General features: G+C 42.7%; 1 protein-coding gene across 4 annotated transcripts in view; it reads right to left on the bottom strand.

The window, feature by feature from the left end:
* The window catches only part of STAU1 (staufen double-stranded RNA binding protein 1), a 2,205,075-nt gene that overhangs the window by 816,153 nt on the left and 1,367,217 nt on the right, over window positions 1-21,705 (bottom strand). For 2 of the 4 annotated variants that reach the window (XM_044089933.1, XM_044089935.1), the window contains exons 8-9: window positions 8,107-8,319; window positions 7,455-7,598 (exon numbers count right to left, since the gene is read on the bottom strand). In XM_044089933.1, the coding sequence (XP_043945868.1) occupies window positions 7,455-7,598; window positions 8,107-8,319 (357 nt within the window). The remainder of the gene's footprint in view (window positions 1-7,454; window positions 7,599-8,106; window positions 8,320-21,705) is intronic. The other 2 variants (XM_044089934.1, XM_044089936.1) reach the window with 1 other exon arrangement.

Genomic DNA, 21,705 nt, shown 5'->3' with positions numbered 1-21,705 from the left:
ATAGCTCAGCACTTGCAATGCAAAAGTTGACGACGTGTAAACCCACTTCCCGAACCTATCCAATGCCCTAGACTCCCGTTATGGGGATGGACAGTGGTGCTCTGCTAGGCCAGCTGCATTTTGCTAGTGGCTGCAACCACTATGGCATCAACAGAAACAGCCTTAGTCTAATGGGGGTGGTCAGAAGGGGCAATAAGAATCTTATTGGGCCGCTTCGGAATTGGTTCCAGTGTCCAGCTCCTTCAACGCACTGCACAACATGAGGTCAATAAGGGGGGGGGGATAGCCAAGAAGTAGATGGGCCTGGTCCAAAAGCTTCCAGAAACACCAATTCTTCTGGGTTAGGGCTTTTGGAAAATAACCTTTTTGGCGTAAGATTTTGGGTGGTGATCTGGGGGAACCCTTGCTCTTCATCGAAATCTCTCTCTTCTAAGAAGGATTCCCAAGGGGAGTAGACGTGCCTCTGTTTGCACCGATGCTTCAGAGGAACCTCCTCAGTGGGGTGCTCCAGGGAGGTATCAGAAGACTCCAGAAGTTCCAAGAGGGAAGAAGACCAAGTCTTTCTTGTCAGGCTGTCCCAGAGGAGACAGAGTAGTTGTATCAAGCACAAAAGCTGCTGGGAGGGCTCTGAAGCAGGGAGAGCTGATCTTCTGGGTACACACAGAACCATCTCCACCATCTCAAAAACAGAGGGAGACTGCAACACCACAGCCACCCCCATCTGAGCCAAAACTGTCGACGAGGAAGCTCCACAAACCCGAACCGCCCCTGGACCCAAGTGAGGAGTCAGAAACTATCAAACACAGAGTCCCTGAGGGGAAGAGACAGCTCTGAAAGCTTTGTAGCTTATGCCAACCCACTCAGAACCTACGCTGAAGGCTCCAAAAACTGCTCTGCTTGGAAACTGTTGGAGCTGAGCGAGTCAGGGAGACTGGAGTTTAGGTAACCAGACTTGGCGCCAACATCTCGACTCCAGGAAGGCTCAGGCCCAATAACTCCGAAACCGGAGGTCGGATCGGAGAAGGAGAGATAGGTGTGAAAGTCAGAACTTGCTCATGCATCCAAAAGGAGACAGAGCAGGCAAGATTCCCCAGCTGGATTTGTGTCTTGAGAAGCTTAACCATCATGCTGTCCACCTTGGCTTCAGAAAGGCTTTGAGAAGACGTAATGGAAGAGACAGCCAAAGCAGGCTTGGAACTGAGCCTGGGCTGTTGCAGGAGAGAGGGGGCTTGGGTCTGAATGTCACTGGCTCCAGGGAGAAGCTTCGGCACAAAGGGGAGGCCTGGACAACAATAGTAGCTGAAGTGATCGGCTCTGAAGGTCTAGCAGTCTTGGCAGGAGGCTCCCCCAAGTGGCCGATTCTACTGGGGGACCTCTTGCATCCTTTTTGTTTTTTGGCAGGGGTTTGAGCCATTTAAGTGGATGGAGTGGCTGAAGAGCTAGGGTATATGCCTGTGAGAATGTACATACAGCTGCCACATTCGTGAGGATCATGTTAAGAATATTTGGTTCTCTAGTAGCCTCTATTTGATCTAGGGAATTCTTTTTAATGAAATAAAGAAATTTTAGGGCACATATTTGATGTCCATGTCTCCCAGTTTATCAAGAGGGAGTCAGTCTCCCAAGATGATAGGGTTTTTGAGTATATAAAGTTTATTCAACATACATAGAAAAGGGGCATAGTTTTTAAGAGGTCATCAAAAGGGTCTTTTAACATACTACGATCTGAAGTTGGTTTTATTTATGCCAAGTTGAATCTCAATAACTTCAGTTTACAGGTGTCTGGGAATATATCTCAAAGTAACGTGATCTTTAACAAATATGGCTACTCCACCACACTTTCCACCATGTCTCCAGGCTTGGTAGGGTAACACCCTAGAAATAGAAGGGGTGTTTTTCTGCAGTAATAATACATAGAAAGTGCTTCAAATGGATGGGGTCTTCAAGGTCAGGCAATTTATTTGGACTCCTAGCACTGAGCATCACCACATTAACATTGTGGTTTCTTACATTTTGTACTTTCGAAGATTCATCAGCTGGAATCTGCCAAAAAGGGCACTATGGGGCAACAAATGCTTTGACCAGTATGTGGATGCCTTGGAATGTCAGGTGCAAGCAGTCCTTAGCAAAGAACATGGAGCTGTGCAGCAGTTCATCTCATGCTAACACAAAAGGGATCCCCGTCAAATGACAACAGCTACTAAGTCAGGAGCTGAAATCAACCATCTTTTCCTTGCACCCGGGCATTAATCTTGGTGTAGGAAGGACTATTAGCCTCCACTTGTAACTGACATGAAGAGGTCAGAAATGTGTCATTTAATTTCCCTTAAAGTTATGCATGCCAGGTCATTTACACCCACATGGACCACCATGTCATAGTCATATCTGTTCATCTTAAGAGTCTGAGGGCCCTTGAAACGTCAAGATCTTGGCACAGGAAAGACAACTCACTGTCACCTTGTTTTTGTCCAGCCTTGTAGGATTAGTGTTGGTTTATCTTACAATGGAGTCACCAATCAAAAGTATATTATTAGTATTAGTGAAAGATTTAAGTTGTACTTGGTTTGGGGCTATTTGTTTCTTAGTGAGTGTGGATATAGCAATATGTGATTATGTATTTAATTTCCCTGAAACCAGGTCTTGTTTGATCTTGGAAGCTTAAGCAATGATTTTTATTTATTTTTTTTTTACAGCCTCAACATATGATAATTTCCCATTTATTTGTGTTAAGTGTTATTTAACTAAGATGCCTCCATATTAGTCAAATATCTGCATCTCTCACAGGTACATATGCTTGTGACTGGGTAAGTAGTAGTCCATTGACTGTGAGCATTAGGCAGTTGCTATACCAAGTGCTATAAAGGCTGGCAACTGAGGCTAACCTTACATTTTGGCTTTCTTCTAAACAATTATTTACTTTGTCTGACATCGGCTGAGGCAAGAGAGAGTCCCCAACGGGGTACTTAGCTTTTTTCGAAGTCTTTGGTAGCTGAAATCTCTGGATCTGACCGACCGGCACTTGCGAACAGCTTCTGCTTCGGGCACCGCGCGGCAAGAAAGACTGAGGAAAATGGTGTCGGCTGATGCCTTTATACCCCAGAAGCTCTGACGTCGGGGAAGGTGCGACATCAGCCGAGGCCAGACCCAGACTTTGGAATCCGGCCGACCGAAGGGCTGCCTGAGGCAGGACAACCCATATGTTATGACTGCAGATGCATCCTTGAAGGACATCTACATGAAGTCTTTGGAACAAAGGCCTGACAAACATTGCAGGATGTATGATTGTGTGCAACACCTAAACAAAACAAGCACTGCTTGTGACAGTCTATCAGGAATCTGTCTCCCACACTGGCATTTACTCTTCCTGGATGACGAGAAACCCCACAATACAAAAGTAAAAGCAAAAAACCCCAACAGGGCACTTATCGGAATGGCTAGGTACACCAGCAACGACTCGGGCGATCATGGCATTTGGACTGATGGCAAAGAAGTTTGATGATGATATGTCTGGACTTCATCTTTATGCCCTATGTTATAGGAGGAGCATACATGTGACGTATGGTGTACCCTAAAGCAACACAAAGGATTTGCTATACCGGCTAGACGTTGGGTCGCCTTTGGTAGGGGATACTACTGTTACAAATACTGCAACAGTGATATGGAAGGACAAAGACTTATCTGAACATTAAGAGTACAGAAATGTGGGGGAAATGAAACTGATTTGTTTGGTATTGTAAGAATTATCTGTATGTTTGTAGTACAACAGTGAAGTAGTGAAGGTACTCTACTAAGAAAGAAGCAGTTTACAGTAACAAGAGTGCTTTTAGCATAGCATACTAATGGGTACAGCTCTGGCTAGGCTTGCTAGGAGTAAATCTTCAAAGTGCCTGTGTTTACCAAATTAAGGTTTGCATGGCAATGCATGCAGTGTAGCTTAGCATAATATAGATGAGTAAAGACTTCAAAACAAGCCAATAAAATAATGTTTTCAACCAGCTTTTGATTCCAGTCAATAATGCTAGCTCTCCAGAAACATCAGTTGCTTATCCTCTCTGAGAAGTCACCATTATCTTTCAGACTTGCCCATACAGTGGTTAAAACTTTGCTTTTTCAATTACCAAGTTAATAAACAGCAAAGATGGAGGTAAAACAGCAGATTAAGCACAGGGTAACAGTAAATAATATAATCAGGTGACTGCACAACAATACTTCGATTCAATCTAAGAAAAGTAATCAAAGATTGTTTAAATGTAACTAAAATAAAAAACAAAATTGAGGGGAAATCAGTAGATTTACCGCAGGGAAGCAAATTAGCGATTAAATTATTCAGTCAAGCAAACATACAAAATAATTAAATTATAGCATGAAAAATAAAATAAGTCAAACTTGTTTAAACACTACAAAATCAATAGGCAACAGCAAGTGCAGAAGAAATAAAAGTACTTTGTTGACTTTTGCTTGGAAAGTGAGGTCTAAAGGAATGCGCTGTAATCAGCCTTCTAGTCTTGTTGCAAAGACAAACAAATTTCAGTCAGCATAATACAGTAGAACCCCATTTAAACAAACCAATGAAAAAACACTTTTAAACATCTTTTGGCTCCCGTCAGCAATGCTAGATTTCTAGGAATAGCAACAAGAATCATTCTAACTTCAACAAGGATTAATACTTTGCATCCCTCCAAGCTTACAACTGGAAAGCACTAAAGCTACTACCCAATAAATGAAGCTGTCCACTACTTGAAGAATACTTTTTTTAAACATCCTAAATTCTCATGCCAGACTCCGACAAGAGTCAAATTTATCCCAGTCCCCTGGGCCACTAAGACTACCAAAAAACTCAAGCACCTATGAGATGACGCATGAACAAGTGGCAAAAGGATTAGACCTGCATTACCATCACCATCCTAATTAAACTAAAACCCAAAGAAATTCAGACAGAAAATCTTACTCCTCTCCCAAAAGAATCAACACATCAAATCCCCAAACTGTTGTGGGTCTACCATCCCTACATGTTTAAACCCAGGTAAACCCTCGCAACCTAATCCTCTATCTATTGGAATCAGACTTCAATGTAGCTTGTTCTGTCAATACACGCTTTACCAGTACTGCTACCTCTTTTCTCAAACCCTAAACATAGTACAGTCCAAGCTCCAGCTCTCACATGCCACATTAAAAATACTAGCCTTCCCCACCAAAACCAAATAGTATCTCAAAAAAGACCATTACAGCCCCAGATAACTCCCATCTAAAATTAGCAACAGAAAAGTTTGCTCACCCTTTCTCTATTTTAATTAATATGATCAATCTAGACAGCATAATTCTTCTCCATTGGAAAGTCTTCATCCTCCCACTACATAAAGGTGTCCCATCCTCTAACATTTCTAACTTCAGATACACAGCTATTCTACTACCCCTCTCAAAAATCGTGGAGAGAATGTATCCACTCAACTGCTAGCTTTCCTCCTCAACAATCTCCTCTCACCATCCCAACATGGCTTCCATCATTCTCACAGTCTTGACAAGTTCTCTTCTCATTTCTCAAAACTATAAATACCCTTAGAAACAGAAATCTCCCAGTCTCCTCAGTATTCCTTGACTTCTCTAAAGCCTTTGACACGTTTCACACCTCCTTCTCCTTCACAGACTCAACAAGACAGGCTTACAAGACAAATCAATTCTGTGTTTCACATCTTACCTCACTCCATAGAACTCAGTGCAAAATGGCTAAAAGGCTCCTCTACATTCTTTCTCATCCCATTTGGTATCCATCAAGGATCTATCAACGACAAATGTCTATTCAATATGTATTCATGTATAATCTGCCCAACACACTAACCAACTCCATTCTTACCCAGTATATAGATGGCTCCACCATCATCTGCTCAGCTCCCTCTCTGAGCTTCAGAAAGTCACTCAACACTCCTCTACATCTGTGGGAACCTGGCTTATGTAATCTAACCTAGTCCTAAACCAGAAAAACAACTTATGCGCTTCACACCTAAAATAGTAGCAAAACTGCTAAAACCCACTTACACTTCAATCACCCTTTAGGACATTAATTGAACTAATCCACTATACTTAACTACTTGGAATCACTATTGATGAACCACCCAAAATGTGCTCTCCTCACTACTTGAGCCCCCATCTCTCATGCAGTCTTTGCATAAAAATTTCCTTTGTATTTTTTAATAAAAGATTAACTTTTATGCACAGGCACTAGAGTGTTTCTCCAGAACTGTCTTCATATAACTTTTATAAAACATTCACTGTAATGTGGGTGTATTGAGCAGTCCAATTAATTGTCGAACTCTTGATATGTCTGCTTAAACCTTTTAAATGCTTTTGCTTTAATATATGTTTGCACATTGCCATAATAACTTCATATATAAAAAAACACAGAACTTGTCTTCCTAGGCTCAGATAAAAATGGAGTTTTAATATTCAGCTGGACTTATTTCCCAGGAAACAAAAATAAATATATAAATAAATAAAATATAACAATTGTAGTACTTATCTTTCCACAAAGACATCAAACCCTCGAATCATAGTTTGAGCTAGTTGGGACACCAATGAAGCACTGAAGGAGGCAATAATATCTGGAGTAGCAAGCTAGACAGAAACAGTGCATTATGGATATGGGCATGAGTCAAGCTAGGGAAAGACTCAATGCTGCCATGTGGGAGATGCCTTCATTGAGGGGTCTAGCCATTTACAGTGATCAGACAGTTAATTAAATCTCATCCAAATAGCTTAAACCTGTAAATAAATGCCACTCTAATATCTCACTTCCCTTTACTCTTAGTAAAACACTGGAAAAAATAATTTACAATCAACTCTTAACTTGTATACAACAATACCATCTACTAACATTAAAAGAACATGAATTCTGATCAGGCTAAAAGCATAACGCCTGCTTTACAGTCCCTCATATGGGTGAAATCACTCAACATGAATAAAAGCAACCTTACTGGTCAGTTGTGATCAGTACACAACCCCATCAAATAAATAAAAATATATTTACGACTGCTGGCATGTTGGTCTGTTAATCTCTCTTCTACATGCTCCCAAGATGAAACAAGCTGGCACACTTTTTTTTTTTTTTTTACTAACGAGCATAGCATACAGCAACTGTCAGAAGTAAATTCACCATCTAAAACCTACCCTAGAGAGTAGCTCAATTAAGACAAAGTCCAAGCCAAGTCAAACTAAAGAAACACATGGGAGGGTCCCCAGTCTTATCACTTGCATGTCTCACAGCTAGACACTAGCACAGAACCTCAAGCTACAAGGCATTTTCAAAGAAAAAAAAATGACAGCATCAATGGTGTAAATGTCAAAAACTAAAAAATGCAGCATAGTTAAAGAGACAGGACTGGAATCTGTTAAAGACGAAAGAAAATAAAGATCAAGGACACTGCAAGAATTAAAATTTGTAGAAGATTTACAGTACAAACCTGCATGACAAACTCCCTGCGCCTTGGAAGGCCTCGTTCTGTGATGAGTATGTATTCCGGTTCTTTTTCTTTCTTGGCCTGCTGGATTTGTGCTAGTCGACTGATCGGGTTCATTCCTTGGCCATATTCGGGACTTGTCTGTAGCTAGTGTTGGGCATGTTTTGTTTTTTTTAAAACAGTAAAAGTTACTTGAACAACTTGTCATACGAAACAAAAAAAAAAAAGCTAATTTTAAAACTGGAAAAGCAACTGATTCAAAGCAGAGCAACAAGATATGAAGAATGGCATAACCAGTAAAATACTTAAAAAGCAACATTCTTAACTATTTAAAATTAGTGTGGACGACCCAGCAGGAATTCTTAACAGTTTCTTGCAGAACTGGTAGCATATAAAAACAGCCAGTAAGTATCTCAGCTCCATAAAACAGCGAGATGAATCTCCTCCAAAGAAAGGTTTCACCATTCAAAGTTAAAGTCACAACACAGAACAAAAAGCACGGGTGACTCTAAGGACCATCACATGAAAATTACGAGCATCAGTACAGTTACAGATATAAAAAGTTTCAAGCAGCTTCTCATTAAAAATGTCAAACAATTCATCATTACGAAAAACATGGCCAAGCATTTGGTAATAACCTCTAATTTCACCTTACCTTAACTATAGATTTGGTTTTCTTTTTGCTTCTTGGTTTCATTTTCTCAACTATTGGCAAAGGTGGCAACTGTTTCAGCTCTTCTAATACAGAAATAGCAGCATTCTTTTTAGATATCTTCTTACTTTTTCCCTCCCCTTCACCAACAAAGTCACCAACAGCAACTTTAGTTACAAAACTCTTCATATGAGGAGGGCCAGTCTCTTTAGTAACCTGCATCAGCATGAGAAAAAATGGCAATCGGTCAATTCAGTGCAAACACACTACTACTGTAAAACTGAAATTAAATATGCATGTATACAGTATCAGGTATCAGAACAAAGTCAAGCTGACAAAAACGGACTGCAGCCAAGCCACCATGAAAGTTTCTAGTCTTAAATTTATAAGCACATCACCCTAGCTCTCAAGAGATCTACAGTAATTCTATGGCCAAGTGCGTTATTGCAGGAGAGCGCAGATTTTCACAAATTCCCTGACACACCTCAGAGGACTCAAAGTGCCTCCTAACACCAGCTTTGTTTTCTCTTGCTTTGTACTCCTCTAAAACAAGATCAACTCTTATTGGTGAGTCAAAGCTGGATTCATCACATTTTCTACTTCAAAATGACATTTCTTCATAGCTCACACAGTCAGAGGCATGCCTAACCTATGCCAGCATACACCTTCTATACCAGGTCATATTTAAAACTAGCACTAGTAGTAGTCACATCTGTCGTCACGTGGTCTCTGACACCACCGTTTTCCAAAATAAAAGTTTATATTAGCACTGGTCAGCCCTGACATCTGCAGTGTAAAGAAGACCTAACTACCGCTCTGCCTCCCTAAATTCATGCACATTTCAACAGAACTCAAATGGACAAAATACATTCAGTGTGCGAAGATACAGTTCTCTCCTAACAAAACATGGAAATGAACGGACCATTTAAGAAGACTTCTGACACCACTTTCAAGACAAAGCACAGATATGTATTACAGGACAACCTGATCCTTACAAAAGACCTGAAGCTTAGAAATCCTGAGAACAGAGGCAATGACCACAAAGGCACTGAAACAGAGAATGAACAAAGGATGGATAAAGTCGGTCACTTAACATTTAAATCAAAAGAAAGGAATTCCTCAAAAGCAAGATGGAAATGCAGATGGCATTTAAAGTGATTTAGTACAGTAATGACACTCACCTTTGATGCAACCATATACAGGGTTCTACAGTACTTCGATGCATTTCTACCATCGTTCCAAACGTGTGTAACATTTCTCAATGAATTAATTCAAGAAAATAGATTTTTGGTGACTTCAGATTAGTTCTAGTATGTGTGCGTTTGTATATAGGGGTACATCCAGATTGTATGGATACATCCCCGTACTAGTGCATTAATTACATCACTGAGGGATGCAGAATAGTAAGAGTTTCAAATTGCAAGACTCATTAGTGGGAGTCCCAGAACAGCAAGACAAAGTGAGAAAATGACGGCTTGCACATTCTACAAAATCTCTGTGTCTTAGAGTATTCTATTTCCTCTTAAGTATGACAATTTTGCAACTAGTATATACTGGCAGTGGGGGTGTGGGAGGTGCAGAAGGCATGCGTCCCCATACAAAGCAGCTTAACAAGAAAAAACAGAATGTAAACATTTGCTGTTCTCCTGTAGCTTTGCATTTTTTCAACATAATTCCAGAACTATGAAATGCAGGACTCAGAATTGCAATAAGGATAAATACAGTAGATTTTTAGAGACATTTCTTAACGTATACAAAAACACACACCTTATCATATCTTGCCTTTTACTAAGAAATTACCCACAAATATTAATAATTCTGAGTGTGGGGGGAAATAATAACACCTGACCACCATACGCCACAATGCAAATATGAAATGCAGCAAATCACATCCAGCACCACCTTAACCTGCCAGTGCTGGGCTACAATCCTGTCATCTACAATATCGCAATAGGCAGAAATAAAAGAACACATACAATAACCATGGAAAATGTCATATCAACACCGGTAAGTGTGCAAAATCCATCAAGACAGCATGTGCTATTGTTCTACACAGAGAGAAAGTACAGTTGTGTACACTTGCCATAAATGTAGATGTTAGAGTGTATTCACTGTTGCAGTCATCATACTTGGGTTATCCTGCCAGGGGTAGCCCTCAGTCAGCCTGAATACCAGAGGCTTAGTATTTCTGCGTCGGTTGCTGTCGCTCCAGGACTGATGTCAGGTCGTCAGTGTTATAAAATTAGGCAGCCGACGCCATTGCATCAGTTTTTCTTGCCCTAAATGTCAGGAGCCCCCAAATAGGGAGCTAAGTTATAGTGGAAGACCACCACCAGTAGAAAGTAAATACCAAAAATTCCCCTGTAAGGAGAGGGGAAGAGAAAGAGACAAGGGGGATGGAGGGTGGGAAACCAAGACTGCAACAGTGAATGCACTCTAACATCTACATTTATGGTAAGTGTACACAACTGTACTATGTTCTTAGTGTTTCACTGTTGCAGTCATCACACTTGGGTTGATTCCCAAAGCTGAATAAAAGGGTGGAGGCAGTCAAGAAGACTGGGGGCTGGCCAGGATGCTCCGCAAGACTGCAGTTTCAAAGTCTGCCCTGGATTTGGAGGAGATAAACAAGTGGTAATGCTTGGTGAAGGTATGAACATAAGTCCATGTTGCAGCCTCCAGGATGTCTCTGGTGGGGACCCCTCTGAGAAAAGCTGCAGAGGTGGAGGTTGCCCTGGTGGAATGCACCCTGATCCCCTTTGGGGCAGTTTCCTGTGCTGTTTGTAGCAGAAATGGATGCAGTGTGCTATCCATTGTTTGGATACGGCCTAGCCCGCTGCCTGTGCTGCAAAGCAGACTAGCAATTGGTCAGTTTTTCTAAAAGATTTAGTCCTATCCAGATAGAATCTGAGCTGTCTGTGCATATCTAGAGAGTGCAGAATCCTTCCCCTTTGTTTTGTGGGTTAGGGAAAAAGGTGGGCAGATGAATAGACTGGTTGAGAGCCACCCTGGACACCACTTTAGGCATGAGGGATGGGTTAGTCCTGAGGTAGACCCTGTCAGCATGGAAAATGATTAAGCGTTCTACACCCATGAATGCTTGTAGCACTGAAACTCTTCTAGCTGAAGTGATGGCCAGAAGCAAAGCTTTTTTCCGAGAGAGGACTTTTAACTCTGCTGAAGCTGCAGGCTCAAAAAGGGGTAGGGTGAGCTTTTCCCACAAAGTTAAGGTCCCAAGCTGGGGTAGGAGCTCTTCTGGGTGGCCTTAAGTTGTTAGCCCCTCTTAGGAACTGTTTGATGAAAAGGTTTGAGAAGAGAGGTGGCTCTGTGCTGTAATGAGCAGAGATGACAGAGGCGTGTATTTTAATAGATGAGAAGGATAGACCTCTGTGTAGTAGGTCTGCTAGGTAATCCAGGATGAGAGGAAGGGAGGGCTGTGCTGTTTCAGTTCCCTTAGCCTGGATCCAGGTGCAAAACCTTTTCCACTTGTCAGCATAGGATTTTCTAGTGCTGGGGCATCAGGCCTAACGAATAACATCCAGTACTTGTTTGCTTAGGCTGGCAGCTTGCGGAGAGGTCAGGGAATAAGCCAGACTGCCAGGGTCAGGGTCTGCAATTGTGGATGCATGAATTCTCCATTCTTCTGGGTCAGGAGTGTTGGGATCTGAGGTATGTGCCATGGTGACAGGCTGCGCAGCAGTGGGTACCAGTGCTGGCGTGGCCAGTCTGGGGCAATCAAGATTACCCTTGGTTTTTCCTCCCTTATTTTGAGCAGTACCCTTGAAATGAGTGGTAGAGGGGGAAATGCATAGATCGAGAAGTTTACCCATTGGAAGGATAGGGCATCCACATTCCAGGCCTTGCTGTGAGGTTCCCTGGTGCAGAATTTGCTGAGCTGATGATCGGAGTGGGAGGCAAAGAGGTCCACCTTAGGGGTGCCCCATTTCTGGGTTACAAGGCTGAAGGTTCTGTGGTCTAGCTTTCATGTTGGTCTAGCAGGTTCCTGCTTAAGTTGTCTGCCAGAGAGTTTAGGAAGCCTGGCAGGAATTGTGCTAGCAGATGAATTTGCATGGCTGAAGCCATGTGCCAAAGGGTCATGTAGAGCCTGCAGAGAGAATAAGAGTGAGTCCCTCCCTGCTTGTTGATATACCACATCACTGTGGTGTTGTCTGTTTTGATCACTAGAGGCCATGGGGAGAGTAGGGGTCTGAAAGCTGTCAGAGCATGCTGAACACCTAGCATCTCTTTTTGGCTGATATGCAGATGTACTTGATTTGGGCTCCAATGGCCCCGAAAGGGTGGCATGGGGTTGTGAGAAGGGAAGTCCCTTGTTGTGGTTGCATTCTGCTGCCCACCAAAGAAAATATTTCTTTAGAGTACCATAAGTGTGATAGTTTTCAGGTCTTGAGAGTGTTGATATCAAAGGCTTTTTAGGTACCACTGTAGTTTCCTCATATGCAGTCTGGCATATGGAATGAGTAGAATGCAGGACGCCATGAACCCTAGAGCTTGCAGGATTTTCCTTGCGGATAACTGGGTTCTGGTGGATAGTTCAGAAATGTAGCCTGTCAGGTAGGCTTGTTTTTCTGGAGTAAGGAATGCCATCTGGGATGCTGTGTCCAGGCTTGCTCCCAGGAATACAACTTCTTGTTTAGAGACTAGTTTTGATTTCTTTTTGTTAGTATACCCCAGGGAGGTCAGTAGATCCTTTACAAAGGTCAGGTGCTGTAACACCTTTTCCTGTCTACCTGAATCAGGCAATCGTCTAAGTAGGGATAAACTTGAATAATTCTTTGTCTGCAAAAAGCAATGGCTGGAGGCCGGGCATTTTGTGAAAACTCTGGGAGCAGTGGATAAGCCAACGGGAAGTGCAGAGAACTGAATGTGCATAGATCCTGCACTGAAACGTAGATATTTCCTGCAAGATTCCCTGATTGAGATGTGTAAGGTAGGCCCTTTAGGTCTAGGGTGGCTAACCAAGCATCCTTGGAAAGCATAAGAGAAGCTGCTGGAGGGTGAGCATTTTGAATTTTGGTATCACCAGAAAGGTGTTTAGAATGGTTAGATAGAGGATTGGGCGCCAGGTGCCCTCTTTTCTGGGTTCCAGGAAGAGTCTGGAATAGAACCCTTGGCCTACCTGGTTGCCCTCACGGAGAACAGGGAAAGGACTTGCTTTATGGCCTCTGCCCACTGGTTTGGAGGAAGATCTAGGAACCCTTTTGGGGTTGGTAGAGTGCGGAAATAAAATTTGTATCCCTGGGACACTATGTTTAGGACCAATCGGTCGTTGGTAATAGAGGCCCAGTTGTTTGCATGGAATGACAGTTTTCCTCCTAGGGGCACAAGCACGTGGGCAGAGGTAAGGGGTGGAAGTGTACAGTCATTGTGAGTTCTTATCATAAGGGGGTGCCTTAGTACTCCCTGTTTTTGAAGAGGAGGAACTCCATTGCTTAGATCTCTGCATTCCCTGGGAATGCTGTCTGGGGAGTCTGCTTCCCCTGGGTCTGGGCTGAGCTGGCCTGGAGGAGGTTGCAAAGGACCACTGCTTGGAAGGGCAATGCCTACTGAACCTCAGAGGCTGGACCTGTAAAGTTTGTCTGTATAGATTTAGCTTTTCCTTCTATTTTTTTAAATACTACTTCTGCCTTGGTGCCAAACAAATTGCCTTTGTTTAATGGCGCATCCAATAATTTTGATTTGACATGGTCTGGCAAGGTCCTTTCCTTAAGCCAAGCATGCCTTCTAAGGACAGAACCAGTGACTGCTGCTCTGCAAGTTGCTTCTAGGGCGTCAAAACCACATTGCAAGATGTGCTTAGTAACTTGGCTTGCAGAATGCATAAGCTCTTGTAATTCTTTACTTTCTGCACAAGTAGGAAAGGAAGATATTTTTTGTTTGACAAGTTCCATGGTATGCTGCTGATAATCTAGCATGTGAAACTGACAACTTAGGGCTCTAACAGCAAGAATTGCAGATGTGTATACTTTTTTACCCCATCTGTCTAAAGCCTGGGAATCCCTGTCAGAGGAGGTGGGATTCTTAGCGGAGGTTGCGTTAATTCCTTTTGGTCCTTGGGAGATGACCTCTGGGTCAGCAGTAGGATTTTTGAAAAGGAATTTGTGAGAGTCAGGGACTATGTAGTACCTGTCAGGTTTCCTGGGAGAAGGAGGAAAAGTGCCAGGAGTCAAACTGGATTCCATAAAAACATCATCCACAACATCCAGGACAGGAGGAATGGCTAAAGGTCTGTGCTGTGGTAAAACTAAGAATTCCCAGAGTCTCTCGACTCAGGATAGTCCTGACATTCCCACTGGAAATGCTCCCTTAAAGCATGTAGGGTTTCACCAAATGAAAAATCCTCGGGAGGAGATGCAGAAGGAATGGACTTCCTCTGCATCAGAACACTTACAAGCAGAGAGGGGTTGCATGTCTTCATATTCAGAAACCTCAGTCATCAGACTCCTCTTCAGATAAAACTACTGGGGACAAGTCTCTCTCTTTTGGAAGGGGTAGCCTGGCTTCCCCTAATAAGCATAATAGGGTCTTCCGCCATTTTAAGCATTTGAGACTGAGGCATAGAAACAGGTGCCTGAGCTTGGGTCATCTTTTTTTTTAGGAGTAGTTCACACCCTGGGCCTTAGAAACTCGATAGTTTTATAAAGAACTGAAGATGCGAAAGAAGTCAACAGTTTGTGTCAAGTGTCGGCAGTGCTAAGAATTGCCTGCTCAGTGGCTATGGACCCATCCAAGGTAGAGACAGCCGCAGAATCCTTAGTCGAAGAAGAGTCTCGCGGCATACCAGACTCCAAACAGGTCTTAGTAGTGGCCTGCAAATCCATAGAAGTGGGCATCAGGGGCTGCGAAAGGGCCTCAGTTAGGACCGGAGAACTGACTACTAGCTTAACGGAAGCGTCGTTGGCAGCTTTGGACCTGTGCGGTCTGTGTCTGTCTTTATCCTTACTTTTTTTGGAAGATCAGTAGTCGGATGGCTTACCGAAGCCATACTGGAATAAGAGGATTGAGAGCGTGCTACAATAAGGGCCCGAGGATGTATAGTTCTGGCGTTGAACAAAGCACAAAAAGTGACAGCGAGGGATGTCGTGGTCTGGGCCTAAACAGGTGAGGCAGTAAGAATGGAAGTCTCAGTGTGGTATTAGCTTTCCAGAGGCGAGACAATTAACTTTTTCTGACATCGGTTAGAGCAAGAAAAAAGGATCCCTAACGGGATACTTAGCTTTAGAAGACTTCAACTTCAGTTCGGAAACGAAAACTCAAGTACCTGCCAACCAGCACTCAAACTGCTTCTGCTTCGGGCTCCTTGGCAAGAAAGACTTATGTAATGGCGTCGGCTGCCTGATTTTATACCACTGACGACCTGATGTCAGCCCTGGGGTGACAGCAACTGACGCAGAAATACTAAGCCTCTGGTATTCGGGCTGACTGAGGGCTACCCCTGGCAGGATAACCCAAGTGTGATGACTGCAACAGTGAAACACAAAGAACATCTAATTCCATGTCTTTCAGGTTGGAGGCTTTCTGACAAATTTCATCTCCTCTAACACTCTTGTCATGAGATCTAGATGTATCAGAAGGTCTACTGCAAAACTCACAACCTGAAGTGCAGTTGTCTGTTGCCTCAAATATGGAAGAGGGCCTTGATTAGAATCTGCTGGGACCCGATGGCTTGAAATAACACCCAAGCCATCGGTGGGTGATTGGTCTCCCTCTACTGTGTCAAGGTGAAATGAATTAGGCAGACTGGCTGGAAGCAGCACAGGCAATCACTTCTTGACCTTTTGAATAAAGTGTAAACTTTGCTGCCAATGGACAGAAAATACTGCCACAATGAAATCCCGCTTTCCCAAATGAACAGAGAAAAAGCAGAGAAAACAGAGTCCTCTTAATAGCACACATGTCAATCTCCAAACTGTCAAACACCTGGAAGATTTGAACTAGATGTGACTCTGTAAAATCTACTGAATCCACAAAGACAGAAAAGGAGCCTCAAAAAGTCTGCCAGCATATTCATAAAGGGTTTAAATGTGAAGTTCTTAAAAAGTGCAGTGCCTTTCTGGAAAAGGACAAGTGTGTACTTTCCCTGATTAAGGTACCACGCAATGAGCCGATTATTAGGACAAGTACCAGAAGGAATATTTACTTTCATGCTCTTATGGCCAAGAAATGTCATACACCTCCCACTTTGGCCAATGAGCAGCCCATTTTTGGTGAGGTGATGGAACAAGGTAAGACCGACCCTCTATGAAAATAGGTTGGAATTTTCACCGCTCAAAAGTCATGGAGCAGTGGTGTAACACCAGCCAAAGATTCATGATGACACTACAATTCTGCAGCTGTGATAACTCACCATTTACTGGAATACTCAAACTCAAAAATGTGCAAAAACACTGTGAAAACTGTGGTGGACATCAACACCAGAAGTTGAAGGGGGGGCTGAAGCATCAGGACTACACTGCAATACCACCAAGCTGCTAAGAACATGACCTTCTGGGACGTCTGTCTGGACAAAAAGTACAGTTGTGTACACTTAAATACAGATGTTCGAGCGTATTCACTTGCAGTCCTGACTATTGGGATTTCCTGCCGTGAAAGCCCTCAGCTGGCCCGACTACCACAGAAATTTCTTTCTGGCTCCCTGGCTAGTGGAGACACTGACACCTGACCAACATCAGTATGTTTAGGTATAAAGATAGCCAGCCCGTGTCATGATACCAGTGATTTCTTGCCCTCAACTAGGAGGAGCCTTAAGCAGATAAGAGGTACTCAAAGGAGAACATGACATAGAAATGGAGCCAAGGAAGGGTCCTTTGGCTGAGTGGGAAAACAGAATCAACCTACACAATAGGCTGAGAGGGATGGTGGGAGGGGACGAAGATTGCAACAGTGAATACACTCAAACATCTACATTTATGTTAAGAGTACACCACTGTACTATATTCTACATGTTTTAGTGTTGCAGTCCTGACTATTGGGAAGATTCTCAAAGCTGAAAGGAGGGAGGAAGGTGCCTAAGGGGAAGAGAGGATGTCCTGTAGGAGAGCAGTGGCACAGCCTGCACTAGACCTGGAGAAAGATGCTAAGAGGTAGAGCTTGGTGAAGATATACAATGAAGACCAGGTGGCAGCCTCCAAGATGCCTTTGGTGGGGAGATCCTTTAGAAAGGCAGTGGAAGTAGGAGTTGCCCCGGTGGAATGAGATTTTATTCCTACTGGTGGCACTTCGCCATGTGAGCTACAACAAAAGCAAATGCCGTGAGAAATCAATTTGGAAATAGTCTGCTTAGAGGCAGGCTTGCCATTTTTTTCCTAGAGGCAAAGGAAATGAAAAGCTCATCAATCTTTCTCAAAGACTTTGTCTTGTCCAGCTAGAAGTGTAGCTACCTGGACATACCCAAGGAATGCAGAATTCTCTCCGGTTTGTTTTGGGAATTGGGGAAGGAGGAAATGGATGGCCTGATTCAAAGAGGTCAGTGACCACTTTAGGTATAAAGGATGGACTGGTCCTGAGAGAGACACTATTCCTGTGGAAGATAAAGGAAAGGTTTGACTTCCATGAAAGCCTGCAACTCAGGAATCCTCCTGGCTGAGGTGATAGCCAAAAGAACTGTTTTCCATGTCTGGAACATTAGGTCCACAGAAGCTGCTGGCTCAAAGTGGTGCAAGGTCAGTTTCTCTAGCACAAAATTAATTTATTGACATTTACAGTGAAAGTCCACTGGGCCAAAAAGAACCCATTGTCAGTGGTGGCCCCAAAAGAAAAGCTACACAAAAGCAGTTAGAATAAAATTATAGAATATTGGACCAATTTGTATTAACAAGAAGCAGTCATAACAGCAATAGATGGAATAAAATACATTAAGAAAATGCAGGTGGGTACAGAGAAATAATATAAAAGTACAAGGCACTGAAGCAAATCCAATGTACATATTCTAGTACACACTAATGTGCATGTATACTCTAGAGTACACTCTATTGTGAGTGTAGAAAATGAGTAATATATGCAGAATTACAATAAATATATAAAGGTATACGTATTAGTAGTAGGGAGATAGTCTTGCTAAGAGTGAAGTGTGTGAAGAAGTAATAGGAGTAAAGTTTTTGGAGGATGGAAGTAGAGAAAAAAGGCGATATGATGTAAGGCAGAGGAATCAAGTCTTAGGAAGATGGAAAATACAGCATCTACAGTGCTAGACAGTGGAGAGATGCTGCTTCAGAGCTATTTTGAATGATGAGATGTTACCGGTAGTCCTAATAGCTAATGGGTGCATTTCATAGTTTGGTGATGGAGGAGTACAGCAATTGACCTGATGGGAGTTTTGGTTTGTCAACCTACAGGAGAAATTGATTTTCAGATTTGAGTGATCTATTTGGGTGGTAGTGAGTTAGAATTGGAAATAAGGCTGGACAGTCTGATGGATTGTAAATAATTTTATGTGCTACAGTTAACTGCAGGCATGTTAGGTGATGTGGGAGTTCAAGCCAACTGAGTGACTGTAAGGAAGAGCAGTGATGGGATGAACATTTGGCAGTGGCTGTGAATCTGGCTACTTTACTGAAACAGGACTCATTTATTTTTTAGGGATAACTGGATATTGGTGAGGATTGAGTCACTGTATAGGAGTGAGGGGAAGAGGAAAGTACAGGCAAGAGTTTGAGTAGAGCCATTAAGAAAAGTTTTATGTCTATACAGGGGTCCAAGATTTTTGTGCATCTTTTAGACAGAGGTATGGACATGGAGATCAGAAGTAAGGTTTTCATCCAAGATGACTCCCAATAGTTTAGTATGAGAGACTACTTCTACAGTGGTCTTGTTCTGAGAGTATATGCTGAATTCTGTCTTATTTATGGAGGTACTTTTCTTGGGGGTGAATAGCAGCAGTTTGGTACTTTTGGGATTTAGACAAAGGTGGCTGCATGTCATCCATGTTTCAGTAGAGGTGAAATCATTCTAGGTAGTATGCAGAAGTTCGGAAACAGAGTTAGCAGAGCAGATTATGGTAGTCATCCACATACTGAACCATTAATAAGACTGGAGTGGAAGTCGTTGATGAAAATACTAGAGAGTAGAGGACCTAATATAGAACCTTAAGTAAGAAAACAGTAAAATGAGTGTACCTCCTAATGCTGAAGTACAGCTATCATTTCGCTACAGTGTAACTGCATTCACAGCATGGATATCTTGTAAGTGCATTTGATTGAAGCATTGGAAATTCATGCAAGTCTTTATATATATATATATATATATATATATATATATATATATATGCTGCACTTTTATAAGTTTTATATCATTTAATTATGCTACTTATTTCTCAAGAGAATCGTACTTCATTGGCCATCGTTGTACAGCACTTCATTCTGAGTACTAATATAGAACCTTGGGGGACACCTGTTGATGTTTCAAGTAAAGGAGAGAGAGAGAGAGTTTTGCCATTCAGCAAATTATTGTCTATCATTTAGGTAGCTGGTAACCAATCTAGGGTTGAGGGGGAGATACCTAGGTTAGAGAGTCTGGTGAGTAGCATTACTAGTAGCATAGCCTACTCCCAAGGAGGAGTAGGTTTCCTTCTGAGTGGTCTTATGTGGATTAATCCCCTAAGAAATTGCTTTAAGAGTGGATAGGAGAAAAGGGGAGGGTGAGAGGGCACCTGTGCAGAGATGGCAGAAGCATGGATTTTAATGGAATAATTAAATAGTCCCTGATTCAGCAGGCCAGTCATGTATTCCAGGATGTTTGAAACTCATGGTGATTTGGGATCTAGGTGGTGGTCTTTGCACCAAACAGAAAATCATTTCCACTTAGCTGTGTAGGATTTCTTGGTGTTAAGACTTCTAGATTCTTTGAGTATGTCTAGTACCTGTTTACTTAGGCTATCATCATTATGGTTTGTTGGGGGATCATCCACGCTGGAAGGCTGAGGGTCTACAGATTGGGGTGGACAATGTTTCCCTCATTCTGGGTGAAGAGATTTACTCTCTGAGGGAGTATCCATGGGCTCTGGTTGGTCAGTTAAAAGAGGAGAGGGTACCACTGTTGTCTGGGCCAGTCCAGCGCTACAAGAATTGTTCTTGCGCCCTCTTCTCTTATCTTGAACAGAACCCCAGGAAAAAGGGGTATGGGGAGAAATGCATAAATAAAAAGCTTTGTCCAAGGGAAGGAGAAGGCATCTGTTTTCCAAACAGTCCCCCGATATACAAATTTTTGCAGGTGTGTGTTCTCTTTGGATGAAGAGAGACCCACCTGTGGAATTCCCTACGATTGGGTTACGGACTGAAAGACTTTTGGGTGCAGATGCCACTGCTGAGTGTTCAAGTTTCTGGTGAGATGGTCTGCTAGGGCATTTTGAACTCCTGCAAGATATTGTGCTATCATATTCAAGCTCATAGACTGAAATGTTTCCCAGATTTCCATTGCTAGATGGCACATGGGGTGAGAATATGTACCACATAACTGTGTTATTGTCTGTCTTGATTAATAGGACACCTGGGGTCCATTTTTCCTTGAAGGCTAATAGACCCTTTAATACTGCCATGAGTTCCCTCCAGTTGATGTATTTTGTCCTTGTATCTGGAATCTCACTTCCCCTGGGTTTTGAAGTTCTGGAAGTGAGCCCCCCATGCGGTCTCAGAAGCATCTGTAGTTAGGGTTTCAGCCCGAGGGGAAATTTTGAAAGGGAGGCCCTGATTCTAGGAGCAAGCTTGTGCACAATATGCAAACTCTGTTTTCAGGCAGGGGATCAGGGGGATCTTGGTCTCTAGGGACTGTGAACTCAGGCAGCAGACATTCTTCAGGTACCACTAGAGCTTCTCATGTCTAGTCTGGCAAGGCAAACCATGAGTATACATGAGGCCATGTATCCCAGGGCTTGAAGAAATTCCCTTGCTGAGATGCAATCTCTCAATTAGATCCTGTGGAAGACATTTGTCAGGAAGGAGACTTTTTTCCTGGAAGAAGGAAAGCCTTTTGCAGAGAGGAGTCTAGGAAGACTATCTTTTTTTGTTGGTGAAGTTTAGGCTTTCTGTATGTTCATTGTGAACCCCAGTGAGGGAAGGAGGTCCTGAGTGAGTTTCAGGTCATTGAGGAGTTTGGCCTAATCTGCAGCCTGTATGAGGCAGTCATCCAGGTAGAGAGATTTGCATCCCTCTTGGTCCTGTAGAAGGCTGCTGCTGGTGCTACGCACTTTGTGAACACTGTTGGTTGCTGTGGATAAGCCCAAGGTGCAGAAAATTGATAGTGACTGGATTTTGCCCTGAAGTGAAGAAATCTTCTGAGTGACTCCTGAATAGGGATGTGCAGATAAGCATCTTTTATGACTAGAGAGACCATGAGGGTATGGGGTGATATCATGGGCAGCAGTTTCTGAAGGGTTAACATTTTGAACTTCGGCACCAAGAGGACTTCATTGAAGTTGGAGAGATCTAAAGTAAGGTGTCAAGAGCTCTGTATTTGATTTTGGAGGACATCTGAACAACCTGAGTATTTTAAATGCTCTTTAAAAGTAAATCTGTAATCATCTGCAATAATGTCTAGAACCCATCTGTCTGAGGTGATGAGGTTCCAGGTATGTTTGAAAAGAGACGGCCT

This window comes from Protopterus annectens, chromosome 12.part0 (assembly GCF_019279795.1).
Source record: "Protopterus annectens isolate FY-2018-M chromosome 12.part0, PAN1.0, whole genome shotgun sequence".
In the NCBI taxonomy this organism is placed as follows: domain Eukaryota; kingdom Metazoa; phylum Chordata; order Ceratodontiformes; family Protopteridae; genus Protopterus; species Protopterus annectens.
Note: the sequence above shows the minus strand (reverse complement) of the source record. Positions and strands in the feature narration are given on the sequence as shown.